Genomic DNA, 13,068 nt, shown 5'->3' on the forward strand with positions numbered 1-13,068 from the left:
TAGTTCAGAACTCAAGGTCTTTCCTTATGTTTTTCTTAAGATTTATTTATTTTGTGTGTGTGTGTGTGTATGTGTGTGTTCTGCATGCTGGCAGTACCTGTAAAGGTCCCGTACAGAGCACTGGATCCTCTGAGGTTGAGGTTACAGACAGTTGTGAGCCGCTATGTGGGTGCTGGGACCCAGGGCCTCTGCAAGAGCAGCAAGCTCTTAACTGATAAGCCTCAAGTTTCTTCTTTAGCTACAGTAGTCTCTCTAGTAATTAGAGCTGCTTTCTGCATGCTCAGCTTATCTGCAGCTTTAAACCCACGCTCGTTTACACCGTGTCTTTCTGCCCTCTCTCCAGAGATCTAAGAGCAGCCGGTGGTAACCATGCCACAACCCAGACGCTGTGCTGTCTTGCACGTTCCTCTCTCAAGCAACTTAGTCCATTAGTTTTTAATTCAATTTTAATTATTTTTTTAATTCAGGCTCATCCAAAATTTCAGGACATGGGGAGAACACAGGCAGACTGTTTGCCAACATGTAGCATGAATGGCCTCTAATACAATTCTGTAATCAAACCCACGTAACTAAGACCTTGTGTATTTATCAATGTTACCCTTGTAAAAATGGGAAAAACAGTTAAGTTTAATGATTCTAGACTGACATGGCTGTTTCTGTACAATGCCAACTCAATGAGTTAAACTTGGATACTGTTTTGAGACAGGGTCTCTCTATATAGCCCAGGCAAACCTTGAACTTTCTTCTTCTTCTTCTTCTTCTTCTTCTTCTTCTTCTTCTTCTTCTTCTTCTTCTTCTTCTTCTTCTTCTTCTTCGAGACAAGGTTTCTCTGTGTGTAGCTCTGGCTGTCTTGGAACTCTCTTTGTAAACTAAGTTGGCCTTGAACTCGCAGAGATCTGCCTGCCTCTGCCTCCCAAGTGAGCTTTTGTTCTTGAATATTATTTTAAGATGTGTTACATTTGTTTGTGCTGTGGAACATTTGTTTAATGATGCAAAGATGTGTTAATTCTTTTATGTTACATTTGTTTAACTCTGTGAAGCTGTGTTACTGTGCCTGTCTAAAACACCTGATGGTCTAATAAAGAGCTGAACAGCCAATATTGAGGCGGGGAAAAAGGACAGGCGGGCCTGGCAGGCAGAGAGAATAAATAGAAGGAGAAATCTTTGAGAGAAAGGAGGAGGAGCAAGAGAAGGAGGAGGACACCAGGGGACAGCCACCCAGGCACCCAACCACCCAACCACCCAACCACCCAACCACCCAGCCACCCAGCCACCTAGCCACCCAGCCACCCAGCCACCCAGCCAGCCATGGAATAAGAGTGACAGTCAGATTACAGAAGCAAGAAAAGGAAGAAGCCCAGAGGTAGACAGGATAGTTGAAAATTAAGAAAAGCTGGCTAGCAACAAGCCAAGCTAAGGCCGGGCATTTATAATTAATAATAAGCCTCTGTGTGTGATTTATTTGGGAGCTGGGTGGTGGACCCCTAAAAACCATCAATAAAAGGCTTCTCTCTCTCTTTCTCTCCTTTTTTTTTTTTTTGAGCCAGGGTCTCACTATGTAGCTCTGGCTGTCCTGGAACTTGATATGTAAACTAGGCTGGCTTTAAACTCACACAAACCTGTAGCTGGAAATTTCTCCAGTCCTATCTTGCCCAGCAGTCTGGACAAATCTCTTCCACCTGCTGTCCCACAGCCACTTATAAAATAATCACTCAGAGGCTTAATATTAATTACAAACTGTATGGTCTGTGGCTCAAGCTTCTTGCTAGCTAGCTCTTTCATCTTAAGTTAACCCATCTCTATGAATCTATATGTTGCCACATGGCCATGGTGTTACCGGTCTGCTGACATCTTGTTCCTTCAGCAGGGGCCTCCAGTCTCCTGACTCCACCCTTCTTCGTCTCGTCTTCAGTTTGAATGTACCGCCTAACCTTATCCTGCCCTGCTGTAGGCCAACGCAGCTTTATTTATTCTCCAGTGGGAGCCCCACATGTTCACAGTGTGCAGAAAGACATCCTAAAGCACAAACCCACGTGCTTCTGCCTCCTGAGTCCCGAGATTAAAGACGTGCCCCACCAAGGCCAGCAACCCTGAACTTTTGATCCCCCTGCCTCAGCTTCTCATGTGCTAGGATTACAGGTATACACCGCCACACCCAGATCCTACAGTCATTTGTTCAAAGCAGTTTATTGAGCCAAAAAATATAATTGTATTAAATATAGGTGTGATTGTAAATTGTTCACATGGTAAATCCACTAAGATTATTATTTATATTCATTATGTGTATTTAGATATTTTAATGACATTTTCATTTATATTAATCACTGTAGTTCAAGTGACTGAATAATGCATAAACTCTATGTGTGTCTGTGAGTATCATCGAATTTAACTGCTAGTATGAGATTAAGAGATTTAGTTGAAACCAGAATTTGGGGGAAGAAAATTCACCCCTTTGTACTTTCCTATAATAAATAAGAAATAACTGTTGAACCAATGGGTTATCTTAGAATGTACAAGATTATTTATCTTCTGAAGATAATTTGAATTGGACTATAGGCACTTGGGGGAAAAGCAAAAGTAAAAATAATAAAGGGACACAATGGAGCATTTGTCTGTGTGTAAGTGTGAGGACTATACAGAGTATAGAAGCATGTTTGATCTGTTGTTAAAACATGTCTGTACGTGATTTAGTAAGGGGTGGTTTGAATAAGAATGCCCCCCCCCCCCAGGCTCATACACTTGAATGATTAGGCATCAGTGAGTAGCACCATTTCTAAGGGATTAAGAGGTGTGGCCTTGTTGGATGAGGTGTGTCACTGGAGGGGGGCTTTGAGGTTTCCAAAGCCCAGGCTCAGTGTCTCTCTTTTTCTCTACTTACAGATCAGGATACAGCTCTGAGCTACTGCTCCAGCACCTGCCTGCATGCCACAATTCTCCCCACCATGATCATAATAAAATTAACCTCTGAAGTTGAAAGCAAGCCCCCATAAAATGCTTTCTAAGAGCAACTTTCGCCATTTTCTTTTACTTTTCATTTATTTTATTTTGTTAATTCTTTTCATTTATTTTACACACCGACCACAGTTTCCCCTCCCTCCTCTCCTCCCATGCCCTTTCCCCAACTCCCATCTATCCCCTTCTCCATCCACTCTTTCTCCAGCTCCATTCAGAAAGGGGCTGGCCTCCCATGGGCTTGAACAAAGCATGGCACACCAAGTTTAGGCTCCTCCCCTGTATCAAGGCTGGGCAAGGTCATCGAGCATGGGGAACAGGTTCCCAAAAGTCAGCTAAGTGCCAGGGACAGGTCCTGATCTCACTGCTGGAGCCTTACAAACAGACCAAGCTATACAACTGTCACACACATGAAGAGGGCCTAGGTCGGTCTCATATAGACACCCTAACTGTTGGTCCAGAGTCCATGAGCTCCCACAAGCCCATATCAGCTGTCTCTGTGGGTTCTCCCTTCACGACCTTGACCCTTCTGGCTCTTACAATCTCTCCTCCCCTTTTTAAGCAGGACTCCTGGAGCTCTGCCCAGTGCTTGGCTATGGATCTCTGTATCTGCTTCCATCAGTTACTGGATAAAGGCTCTCTGATCACAATTAGGGTAGTCACCAATCTGATTACAGTAGATGGCCAGTTCAGGCACCCTCTCCACTGTTGCTAGGAGTCTTAGCTGGGGTCATCCTTGTGGATTCCTGGGGGTTTCCCTGGCACCAGGTCTCGCCCCCCCTATCAAGATGTCTCTTTCATTATTCTCCCCTTCTGTCCTCCCCAAACCTGCCTCTCACACAGCAGTAGAACACGAAGACAGAAATTTGGGCCAGAACTGAGGGTACTGCTGTGACAGGCCTGACCATGCTGCTTGTTGGTGGAATTTGGATTTTGAGACTTTGGATTAAGAAAACAGTTGAACTTTTTAAGTGGGGCTTAGCTTTGGGCAGTGGCAGGATCGTAGCCAATGAGGTTTATCCGAGGCACGATTATTGCTAATTGAAAACTTAAGTGGGGCTTAATGGGCAATATTAGTATGAACTTGGAAAATAGTGGTGCTCAGAACAATGTAGATCAGAACAGCCTGGCTCAAGAATTATTAGAGGAGAAGAATATTAGTAACTATCCTAGAGACTGTTCTTATGATATTTTGGCTAAGAATGTGCCTGCTTCCTTCCCTTGTCCAAAAAATCTGCCTAAGGTTACAGTGAAGAGTTTTGGGTTAATGGGATTGACAAGGGAGATTTCAAGACAGCCTAGTATTGATGCTGTTGTGTGGTTATTAGTAGTCACTCTTAGGCAGATCTAAAATGAAAAGGAGCAAGCCAAACATGGAGCACCAGGATGTGCAATGAAGCTAAGTCCAATATGCAAGGAGATAGAATATTTAAAGAAAAAAAGCCTGTTACTAAATAGAATAAAGAGAATGGTGACCTCAGGACATTAAGCTTCCAACTTCTGAAAAGGAAATAAAGAAAAGCTTAATGATGAATGCAGCCACCTATAACAGAAAGATGATGTGTTGTGATTGAAGGAGGGGGGCATGTCCCAGCACCAGGAAGCAGCAAAATTTGGCAGCGTCAGCCACATGGTTCTGGCTTTAGAGTCGAGGATACAAGGCAAGGGTTGTAGAATCTCTCCCCTTGGTTACAGAAAGCCACTAAGGCCAAACATACATCAGCGGTGTCCCTGCATGGATTCCGAGAGAAGCCACCGCATGAAGCTGTAAAGGTGAATTCTGGATTTCATTGGATACCCCAAGATTTTAGATGTGATAGAGTCATGGAATACATGCTAAGGAAAGCTGCAGACCTGGTGTGGAGGCACCCCAAGTGAAAGAAGTATGTTACAGTCAAAAAAGCTGAAAGGTGTTAGAGATCGGAAGAACTCTGATATCAGACACAGAGATACAGAATTTGGAATTTGGCCTGCTGGTTTTCAGTCTTACTTTGATCCAGTATTTCCTTACTATTCAACCTTTCCTTCCTTTTGGAATGGCAATATATATCCTGTGCCATTGTATGTTAGAAGTATATGATCTGTTTTTCATTTTGATTTTGTAGGGGGTTACAGTTACGAGATTGCTATGAATCTCAGAAGAGATTTTGAACTTTGGAGTTTTAAACAGTGTTGAGACTGTAATAGATTATGGAGACTTTTGGTGTTAGATGGGATGCATTTTTACATTATGATAAGGTTCAGACCTATGGGAGCCAGGTAGTGGAATGTGGTGGTTTAAATAAGAATGGCCCCCATAGGCTCATATATTTGGATGCTTAGTCATCAGGGAGTGGCACTACTTGAGAAGGATTAGGAGGTGTGGCCTTATTGGAGGAAGTGTGTCACTGGGGGTAGGCTAAGCTCTTAGCTCAAAAGCCTGAGACATACCTGTATCTCCCTCTCTTCCTGCTGGGTACAGATCAGGATGTAGAACTCTCAGTTACCTCTCCAGTACCATGTCTGCCTGCATGCAGCCATGCTCCCCATCATGACAATAATGGGCTAATCTTTGAAACTGAGAAAACTCCAAATGAAAACGTTCTTTTATGAGAGTTGCCATGGTCAAGGTGTCTCTTCACAGCAATAGAACACTGACTAAGAAAATAAGCAAACAAAACTGTGTGTACCTGGGTGGTGGTGGCGCACACCTTTAATCCCAGCACTCGGGAGGCAGAGCCAGGCAGATCTCTGTGAGTTCGAGGCCAGTCTGGTCTACAGAGCAAGATCCAGGACAGGCACCAAAGCTACAAAGAAACCCTGTCTCTAAAAAACCAACCAACCAACCACCACCACCACCACCAACAACAACAACAACAAAACTATGTGTAATCTTGCTAGTCTGAGTGTCCCAAGGCTGCAGTCAGGTCTTCCAAACATTTTTTTCTAGCTTGATCCCCCTGTGAAACATAAATTCATAAGTGTGGCTATGCCCCAGGGAAAATATGGCATGGTAGCCGGAAAGATCTTGAGCTGGAAGAGCATACACCACAGATGATATACCTGAGAAATAAACAGAGGTAGAAAGAAAATACAGAAATGAAGCAAAAGATAGAGAACATCTACAAAAAGGGAAAATCAATGCTTTCATGTGTAGGTAGGCAAAGCTATTGTATTGATAGATACTACAGGTAATTGATGCAAATATTAATGTGAATTGGATAAAGAAAGGGAAAGTGAAGCCTGCTGGAAATAATTTATAGAGAAAAAAACTCACAAAAGAAAATGGTTTTCCAAGGAAGATGATAAATTTGAATCAGGGCTGTGAAATGACAGCTTGAGCTTCATAATTCCTGCTTCAGCAGTCTTCCCACTGAAACACTCTGCCATTCTTTATCATTATAATGCGCTCTCTGTTACTAATCCACTGATGTTAAAGGCCATTCACAAAATGTAGGTTTTCAATGCTTATCTAATTAGTCTACAAAATATAACTGTTTCGTAAAATTAAATTACTTAGTGTTTCAATAATATATGAAACAATTACATACAATTTTGTTGTATTACTTATTGTCTTAAAAACATAGTAGTAATTTAAATTATTTTAAGTAATAATGCATACACAGCTCTCTGTGTAGTTTTGGTGTCTGTTCTGTATCTCGCTCTGAGTTCAAGGCTGGCCTTGAACTCACAGAGATCCGCCTGCCTCTGCCTCCTAAGTGCTGGAATTAAAGGTGTGTGCCACCACTGCCCAGCTTAGGCTTGTTTCTAACCAGCTCTTATAACTTAAATTAACCCATTTCTATTAATCTATGTGTTGCCGTGTTGCCAAGTGGTTTGTGGCTTTTATCTCTGCTCCTACATGTCCTGCTTCCTCTGCATCTGGCTGGCAACTCCCCCTCACCTAGATACATCTTCTCTTTTCTCTCTGCCCAGAAGTCCTGCCTAACCTCTTCTTGCCCAGCTATTGGCCATTCAGCTCTTTATTAAACCAATCATAAGGTGGCTTGGAAAAGACACATCTACACAGTGTACAAAAATACTGTTTCACAGCACATATCTTCATGAGTCAATACCTTAAAACTTTATTGTGATATTTTTGTATAAAACTTTCAAAAATGGAGGCAGCATTAACTAAAATACTTTATGAGGAGAGTGAGAGAAAAAGAGATAAAGAACCAAAGATATAGTAAATACAGAGTGGAGCAACTTAAGGATGCATACCATATTTATGTTAAGTGAAAATGAGTGAATTTATAACATTTATAAAGATTCTTTCAAAGTGTGTCATGAAGCAAATCCCAGCAATTTTCTGCCTGTAGGATGTCTTAGTTAGGGTTTCCATAACTGTGATAAAACACCATGACCTAAAGCAGTTTAAGGAGGAAAGGGGGTATTTGGTTTACATATCCTGAGCCACAGTTCACTGAGGAAAGCCAAGACAGGAAGGCCAACAGGACAGGAACCTGGAGGCAGAAGCTGACACAAAGGCCGTGGGGAGCGCTGTTTACTGGCTTGCTTTCCAGGGCTTGCTCAGCCTAATTTTTTATACACCCAGGACCACTTGTGAGAGAGTGGCACCATCCACAGTGATGTGTTTCCTCCCATATTAATTGCAAATGTTAAAAAATGTACCACAGGCTTGCCCATAGGCCAAAATAGTGGGTCATTTTCTAATTTGAAGGTTCCCTCTTCTCAAATAATTCTAGCCTGTGCCAAGCTGACATAAATCTAGCCCAAACCGAGGGACTATATCTAAAACAGCACAATTGAGAAGAAGTTTTAAGAAAGAGATTGGAAAGAGTGTGACAGATGTAAACAAGTAGGAACAGAACAGCGTGAGCAGCTGATAGCTGACAAGGCACTTTTGCATAGAGAAGCCTCAGCAAGGAAAAGATGCTAGAGAGGAGTTTGTTATTTTATTTCTTACAGAATGTCTCCAAAGATGCACTTTATTCTCAACTTCATTATTTGTGAAGCCACACTAAAGATAAAGCTTTTCTCTGACGGTCCACTAATTAGGTGAAAATATTAGCAGCAACATAAAATCAAGCCCTAAGTGATAAGCAGCTACCTTAAATAGCAATGTGATCTCCTGCAGTGTTAACATAAACAGCCAGCTGGCAGGAGACGATAAGGATGCAGTAGTATTTTAATTGGCACTTGTTCTGCACATATACATTAGAACGGTTACAATACCAACTACATGAATCAGTGACAATTATTCTATGTTAACAAAAAACAAATTTCCTTTAATTCAGTATTATGAAGATTAAAATGTAAGGAAATTACAGAAACTACAATTAGAGCCACTTTATTTAAATGCATTAAAATGAATGTTTATTCTTTGAAAATATTGAAAAGCACCCCCTTATTTCTGTGGTAGTTGCACATAATATGACGTGGTTTTGAAAAGACAAGAACAGCAAATCCCTGTGAACTCAAGACTCATTTCAGTCTAATAAGACAAATGTGAATTATTAGTTAGCATGATAGTATGCTCTATGAAAATTTGATTTGGGTTACAACTTTAAACACTATTATAATTTTTTGTTTTTATTTTTTTCATATAATTTAACTTGATCGTGTATTCCTCTCTCCAAGCTCCTTGCAGGTCCTCCCCCATCTTCCTATCCACCCAACTTTATGTTCTCTATCTCTAAAACTAATACAAAGTACACAAAAACAAAAATCAAAACATTCCACAAACCAGTAAGACAAAAAAAAAAAAAGCCAAAATAAAACAAACAAAAATCTTAAAAAGAACGAAACTATGGAGTTCATTTTGAGTTGGTCAACTCCTCCTGGGCCTCAGGCCTCGCTGGGGTGTGGCTGATATTCCCCTCTCAGAGCTGAGACTCTATCTGGCTTCAACTCGTACAGGCCTTGTGCTTGCCCAGTCTCTGTGAGTTCATGTGTTTATCAGTTGTTGAGTCTGGAAGACACTGTCTCCTGGAGTTACTCAACCTTGCTGGCCCTTACAATCTTTTTTTTTTTTTTTTTTTTTTTTTTTTGGTTTTTTGAGACAGGGTTTCTCTGTGTAGCTTTGCGCCTTTCCTGGAACTCGCTTTGTCGCTTTGTAGACCAGGCTGGCCTCGAACTCACAGAGATCCGCCTGGCTCTGCCTCCCGAGTGCTGGGATTAAAGGCGTGCGCCACCACCGCCCGTGGCCCTTACAATCTTTTCAGCTCCTCCAGACAGATCCCTAAGCCTTTAGGGGAGAAGTTTGATGCACATATCTCACTGAGCACTGAGTGATCCAAAGTCTTCCATTCTCTGTACAGTGTCTGCTTGTAGGTTTCTGTATTATCATCTACTGCAAGAAGAAGCTTCTCTGATGAGTGTTGAGTAAGACACTGATCTGTGGGTTAGCAATGTATCATTAGGGATCATTTTACTGCTATGTTCTTTTAGCAGAATAATAGTAGTAGGCTGTCCACTAAGGCCCATGACCTGTCTAGTCTCAGGTTTTTGGATACTTTCACAGTGTCAGGTATGGGTTCCATCACGTAGAGCAGGCCCTACAACCAATAACAAAGTGGCTAATGACTCCTGTAACTTTCGTGCCGCCATTCCACCAGTATATTTGCAGTAATCTTGCAGATAGGTTGCTGTTACAGCAGCAGAGTGTGTAACTGAGTGCCATTTGTAATTATCTTTCCCCTCTAATGGTGTGCAGAGTGCCTTCCAGCGCCATAGAATCCGGTCAGTAGGATGAAGCTTCTAGTTAGACACCAGATCTGCTTCTTCATGTTCAATGACATAAATGTTGTCAGCAGCAGTAGGGCCTTACAACCGGTTTGTAGAAAGCAACCAGTCACCTTGACAACAGCCTGTGATGTTTTGGGATTTCCATGGGACCATTTTGTCCAACAATTCCACAAAATGTAACCCATTCCTGGCCGGAGAACTTTCACTTGTTGACAGAAAATGTCTAGCTAGGGCATTGTCACCCCCATTAGCTCTTGTAATTTGTAATTTTGAAAGTAATCCCATTTCACTCACTCTCTCTGCATCCTTTTTTTTTTTTTTATAAAAGTATTCAATTAAATGTTATCCAATAGTAATTTCTATTCCCACATTTGGAGGGATGTCACTTTTGAGACGATCACATCCTTAATATTTGAAAATAGAAAGTAAGCTATTGGCAAGATAGTTATAAATTTAAGGAGGTGTTTAGTATACAGAGTTAATCGTCTTAAATGGTCCAGAAAGAGTGCCAGTGGGTCAAGGAACCTTTGAAACCAAGTCCTAGTTCCTGACCAGTCAGGTGACCGCCTACAACCTCCTCTGTCCATACAACTGCTCAAAGACAAGCATCATATTTCATACAGCTGTGTTCTACCCTGTCCAGTCGTGACCGGCTCAAAGGAGCTGAGGACTTGACAAAACTGGGTTGGATGGTCGAGAACAGGAGAAAACAGGATAAAGTAGAGGACTCAGAAAGAGCAGGAGAGACACTGAAGAAAAGGGAAGACTGGAGGGGAGGAGGGGAGAACGGAGCAGGACCATTGTCGGATGTGGGCGAGATGTGGAAAGCTGTGAGAGCTGGGTTACGACGTTTCCATTGCAGAAGATGGATACAAAGCCAGGCCTCTGACACTCGGTGTGTGTGGAAGCCCTTGTAGTTTTATGGTGAAGAAGAAACTAGCTGCCTCTTGGCTCTGTTCTCTCACACTTTTACATTTTTCGTTGGTTTGTTTGGATTGCCTGTGGGGTGACGGTTTCCAAGAGAACCAGACTTTCGATCGAGGTCGTCACAGTCCGCTTCCCTGGGGCCGAATTTCCCAATTTGAGGCACTCGATCTCCTGAGTGGCCTCCACGGTTCCATGTGGAACGTAAGCTCGTGGGGCCGCAGGGGGCTGGCACCGGTCATTCGGAACTGAGGGACCGCGGTGAAGGAAGCCAGGAAGCGTCAAGGGAGGACTTGAGGCTCAGGCTGTCATGGAGCCCTGCACCAAGACCGCCAGACTGGCTGCCAACCAAGCAGCCTCCGGCATCGGCAGTGTGGCTGAGGGCAGTCAGCAATGCGGAGATGTAAGTGGAGTGGCCTCAGGCCGGTGTGGATGTCCTCGGTCTCAGGCCTGGGAGTAGCCAGTGTGGGCCTCGGGTCTGGGAACGGGAATCACCAGCTCCTGTCTGGCTATAGCAGGGTGTCCTAGGCTGGCTAAAGAGAGGCTGGCACACTGTGAGGGTGAGCCCTTCAGACCTTACCCTTTTTTTTTTTTTTTTTTTTTTTTTTTTTTGGTTTTTCGAGACAGGGTTTCTCTGTGTAGCTTTGTGCCTCTCCTGGAACTCACTTGGTAGCCCAGGCTGGCCTCGAACTCACAGAGATCCGCCCGGCTCTGCCTCCTGAGTGCTGGGATTAAAGGCGTGCGCCACCACCGCCCGGCCAGACCTTACCCTTTGATTCTTGGATTTCTATCCTTGTTGCGGGAGGAGATGGACCAAAGCAAAAGACTATTACTGAAAGAAAAGACAAGTTATCTGATTCTATTTCACAGGGGGCACCCAAAGCCCGAAATCCAGGGATGGGAGCTGCTCAGCTACTAGATCTTCCTCTTGGAGTCAAGCTCCCGGTGATCCCAGGAACTGATACTGTATATTTTACGACGAATATCGGTGAAAAGGTAAGGCAACTTTTTATAATTACATAAATTGTCTTACATTACAGCGCTGTACTCTCCTTGCTGTTAGACAATACAGAGTATATGAGGAGAACGTGTACTAACAGGCAGACATCGTACCACAGGCATTGTTTAGATTGTGAATAAAGCAATTTCATCCAACATGGCTTTATAGAATCATGATCAAAAGGATTTAGATCCTCAGCCCTATTTTAACTTATATTACATAGCAACATATTAACATTTAATTATAAGCCCTTTATATGCCTATGTATTGTTTTTTCTTAGAAACATTTGATTTAAAGACTATTACTGTTTGCTATTAATTAGTGCTAGGATTTGTTTTGTTTTGTTTTTTGTTTTTCGAGACAGGGTTTCTCTATGTAGCTTTGCGCCTTTCCTTTTTTATGCCCATGTAAACAAACGACCATCACTCAGTATTTTTGTCCAGTTTGTCTCCAAACTTACTCTTCTTTCTTCCTAATTTGTTAATCTGAGTCATTCTAGAGGATCACAAATATATTTTTGCTTAGAATCACATTTCTTTAGGTTGAATGATTACACTCATCATTTGTATTAAATTCTATGGTACTGTCTACTTCCCTTAAAACACTTAGATTTTTGTCCCATTCCTAACCTCTTCCACTTCTTGACTAAATAATTCTGAAGAAGACTTACTATATTTTTGTTAAGTGGTTATTTTAATTAATATTGAGAAATGTATTTGTCACTGTTAAAATTTAACATCTAAAAAGAGTTGACAGTCAAATATTTAAGAGAGACAACCAATTCCTTCATTGGCGTATATTTCCCGTGATGATGTGTAACTCTTATCTGGTCCAATTCCCACTGAATTAGACTTTAAACTACAGGGGGACTGGTGCTCTCTAGGAAGCTTTGGTAGTCATTCAATCCAGAAGAGGGCACCAGATCTCATTACAGATGGTTGTGAGCCACCATGTGGTTGCTGGGAATTGAACTCAGGACCTCTGGAAGAGCAGTCAGTACTCTTAACCTCTGAGCCATCTCTCCAGCCCCTGATTAGACCTTTTGGAAGGTATTGAACTGGTGGCACTGAGACCTCAGTGACTTCACAAAATGTTCAGTGTTTTACGCCAAGGAAGAGCTGCTCTGCTCTCTTGCCCCCTTACGCTTTCCTTTTTGCCTTCTGCCTTCTACTTCTACTTCTTTTTAGACCCCCTACTCCACCTGATTCTCCAGGATTCAAGAACTGAACTGAACTTGTAAAATGAACAAAGATCACAAACTGGTACCTTCAGGACCCTCTGGATTGGTGCACACTATCATGTGGTAGTGTGAATTGAATTAGAAGCCTACAAACAAAGGGCACATGACCTCTGCTTTTCCAGCTCCCCCCACATACTCCAACATCATCACCTGTTTTCCGACTTGGCATTGTATCAGTAAGCACTAAAGCTGAAAGAATGCAAAGACAACATTAGCACATTTTTACACATTCTTCTTTCACTTACCTTTTCATCTTCAGAA

The 13,068-nt window shown here is 42.3% G+C and overlaps 1 protein-coding gene and 1 pseudogene across 1 annotated transcript; both read left to right on the top strand.

Moving 5' to 3' along the window:
* Positions 1 to 3,932: 3,932 nt before the first annotated feature.
* Positions 3,933 to 4,049, top strand: LOC131903254 (U4 spliceosomal RNA; annotated as a pseudogene).
* Positions 4,050 to 10,743: 6,694 nt separating this feature from the next.
* Positions 10,744 to 13,060, top strand: LOC131918464 (fibrous sheath-interacting protein 2-like). The gene is made up of 3 exons (XM_059272577.1): positions 10,744 to 10,969; positions 11,437 to 11,562; positions 12,755 to 13,060. The coding sequence occupies exons 1-3, from the start codon at positions 10,877 to 10,879 to the stop codon at positions 12,770 to 12,772; spliced, it is 237 nt and encodes a 78-aa protein (XP_059128560.1). The 5' UTR covers positions 10,744 to 10,876; the 3' UTR covers positions 12,773 to 13,060.
* The last annotated feature ends 8 nt before the right edge of the window (positions 13,061 to 13,068 follow it).

The sequence above is a fragment of the Peromyscus eremicus genome, chromosome 1, assembly GCF_949786415.1.
Source record: "Peromyscus eremicus chromosome 1, PerEre_H2_v1, whole genome shotgun sequence".
Lineage (NCBI taxonomy): Eukaryota > Metazoa > Chordata > Mammalia > Rodentia > Cricetidae > Peromyscus > Peromyscus eremicus.

Excerpts from the sequence above, each read along its gene's own strand:
- LOC131918464 (XM_059272577.1), top strand. The coding sequence starts at position 10,877 with ATGGAGCCCTGCACCAAGACCGCCAGACTGGCTGCCAACCAAGCAGCC. Across the intron at positions 10,970-11,436 it reads GCAGTCAGCAATGCGGAGAT|GGGGCACCCAAAGCCCGAAA; the intron begins GTAAGTGGAGTG and ends TCTATTTCACAG.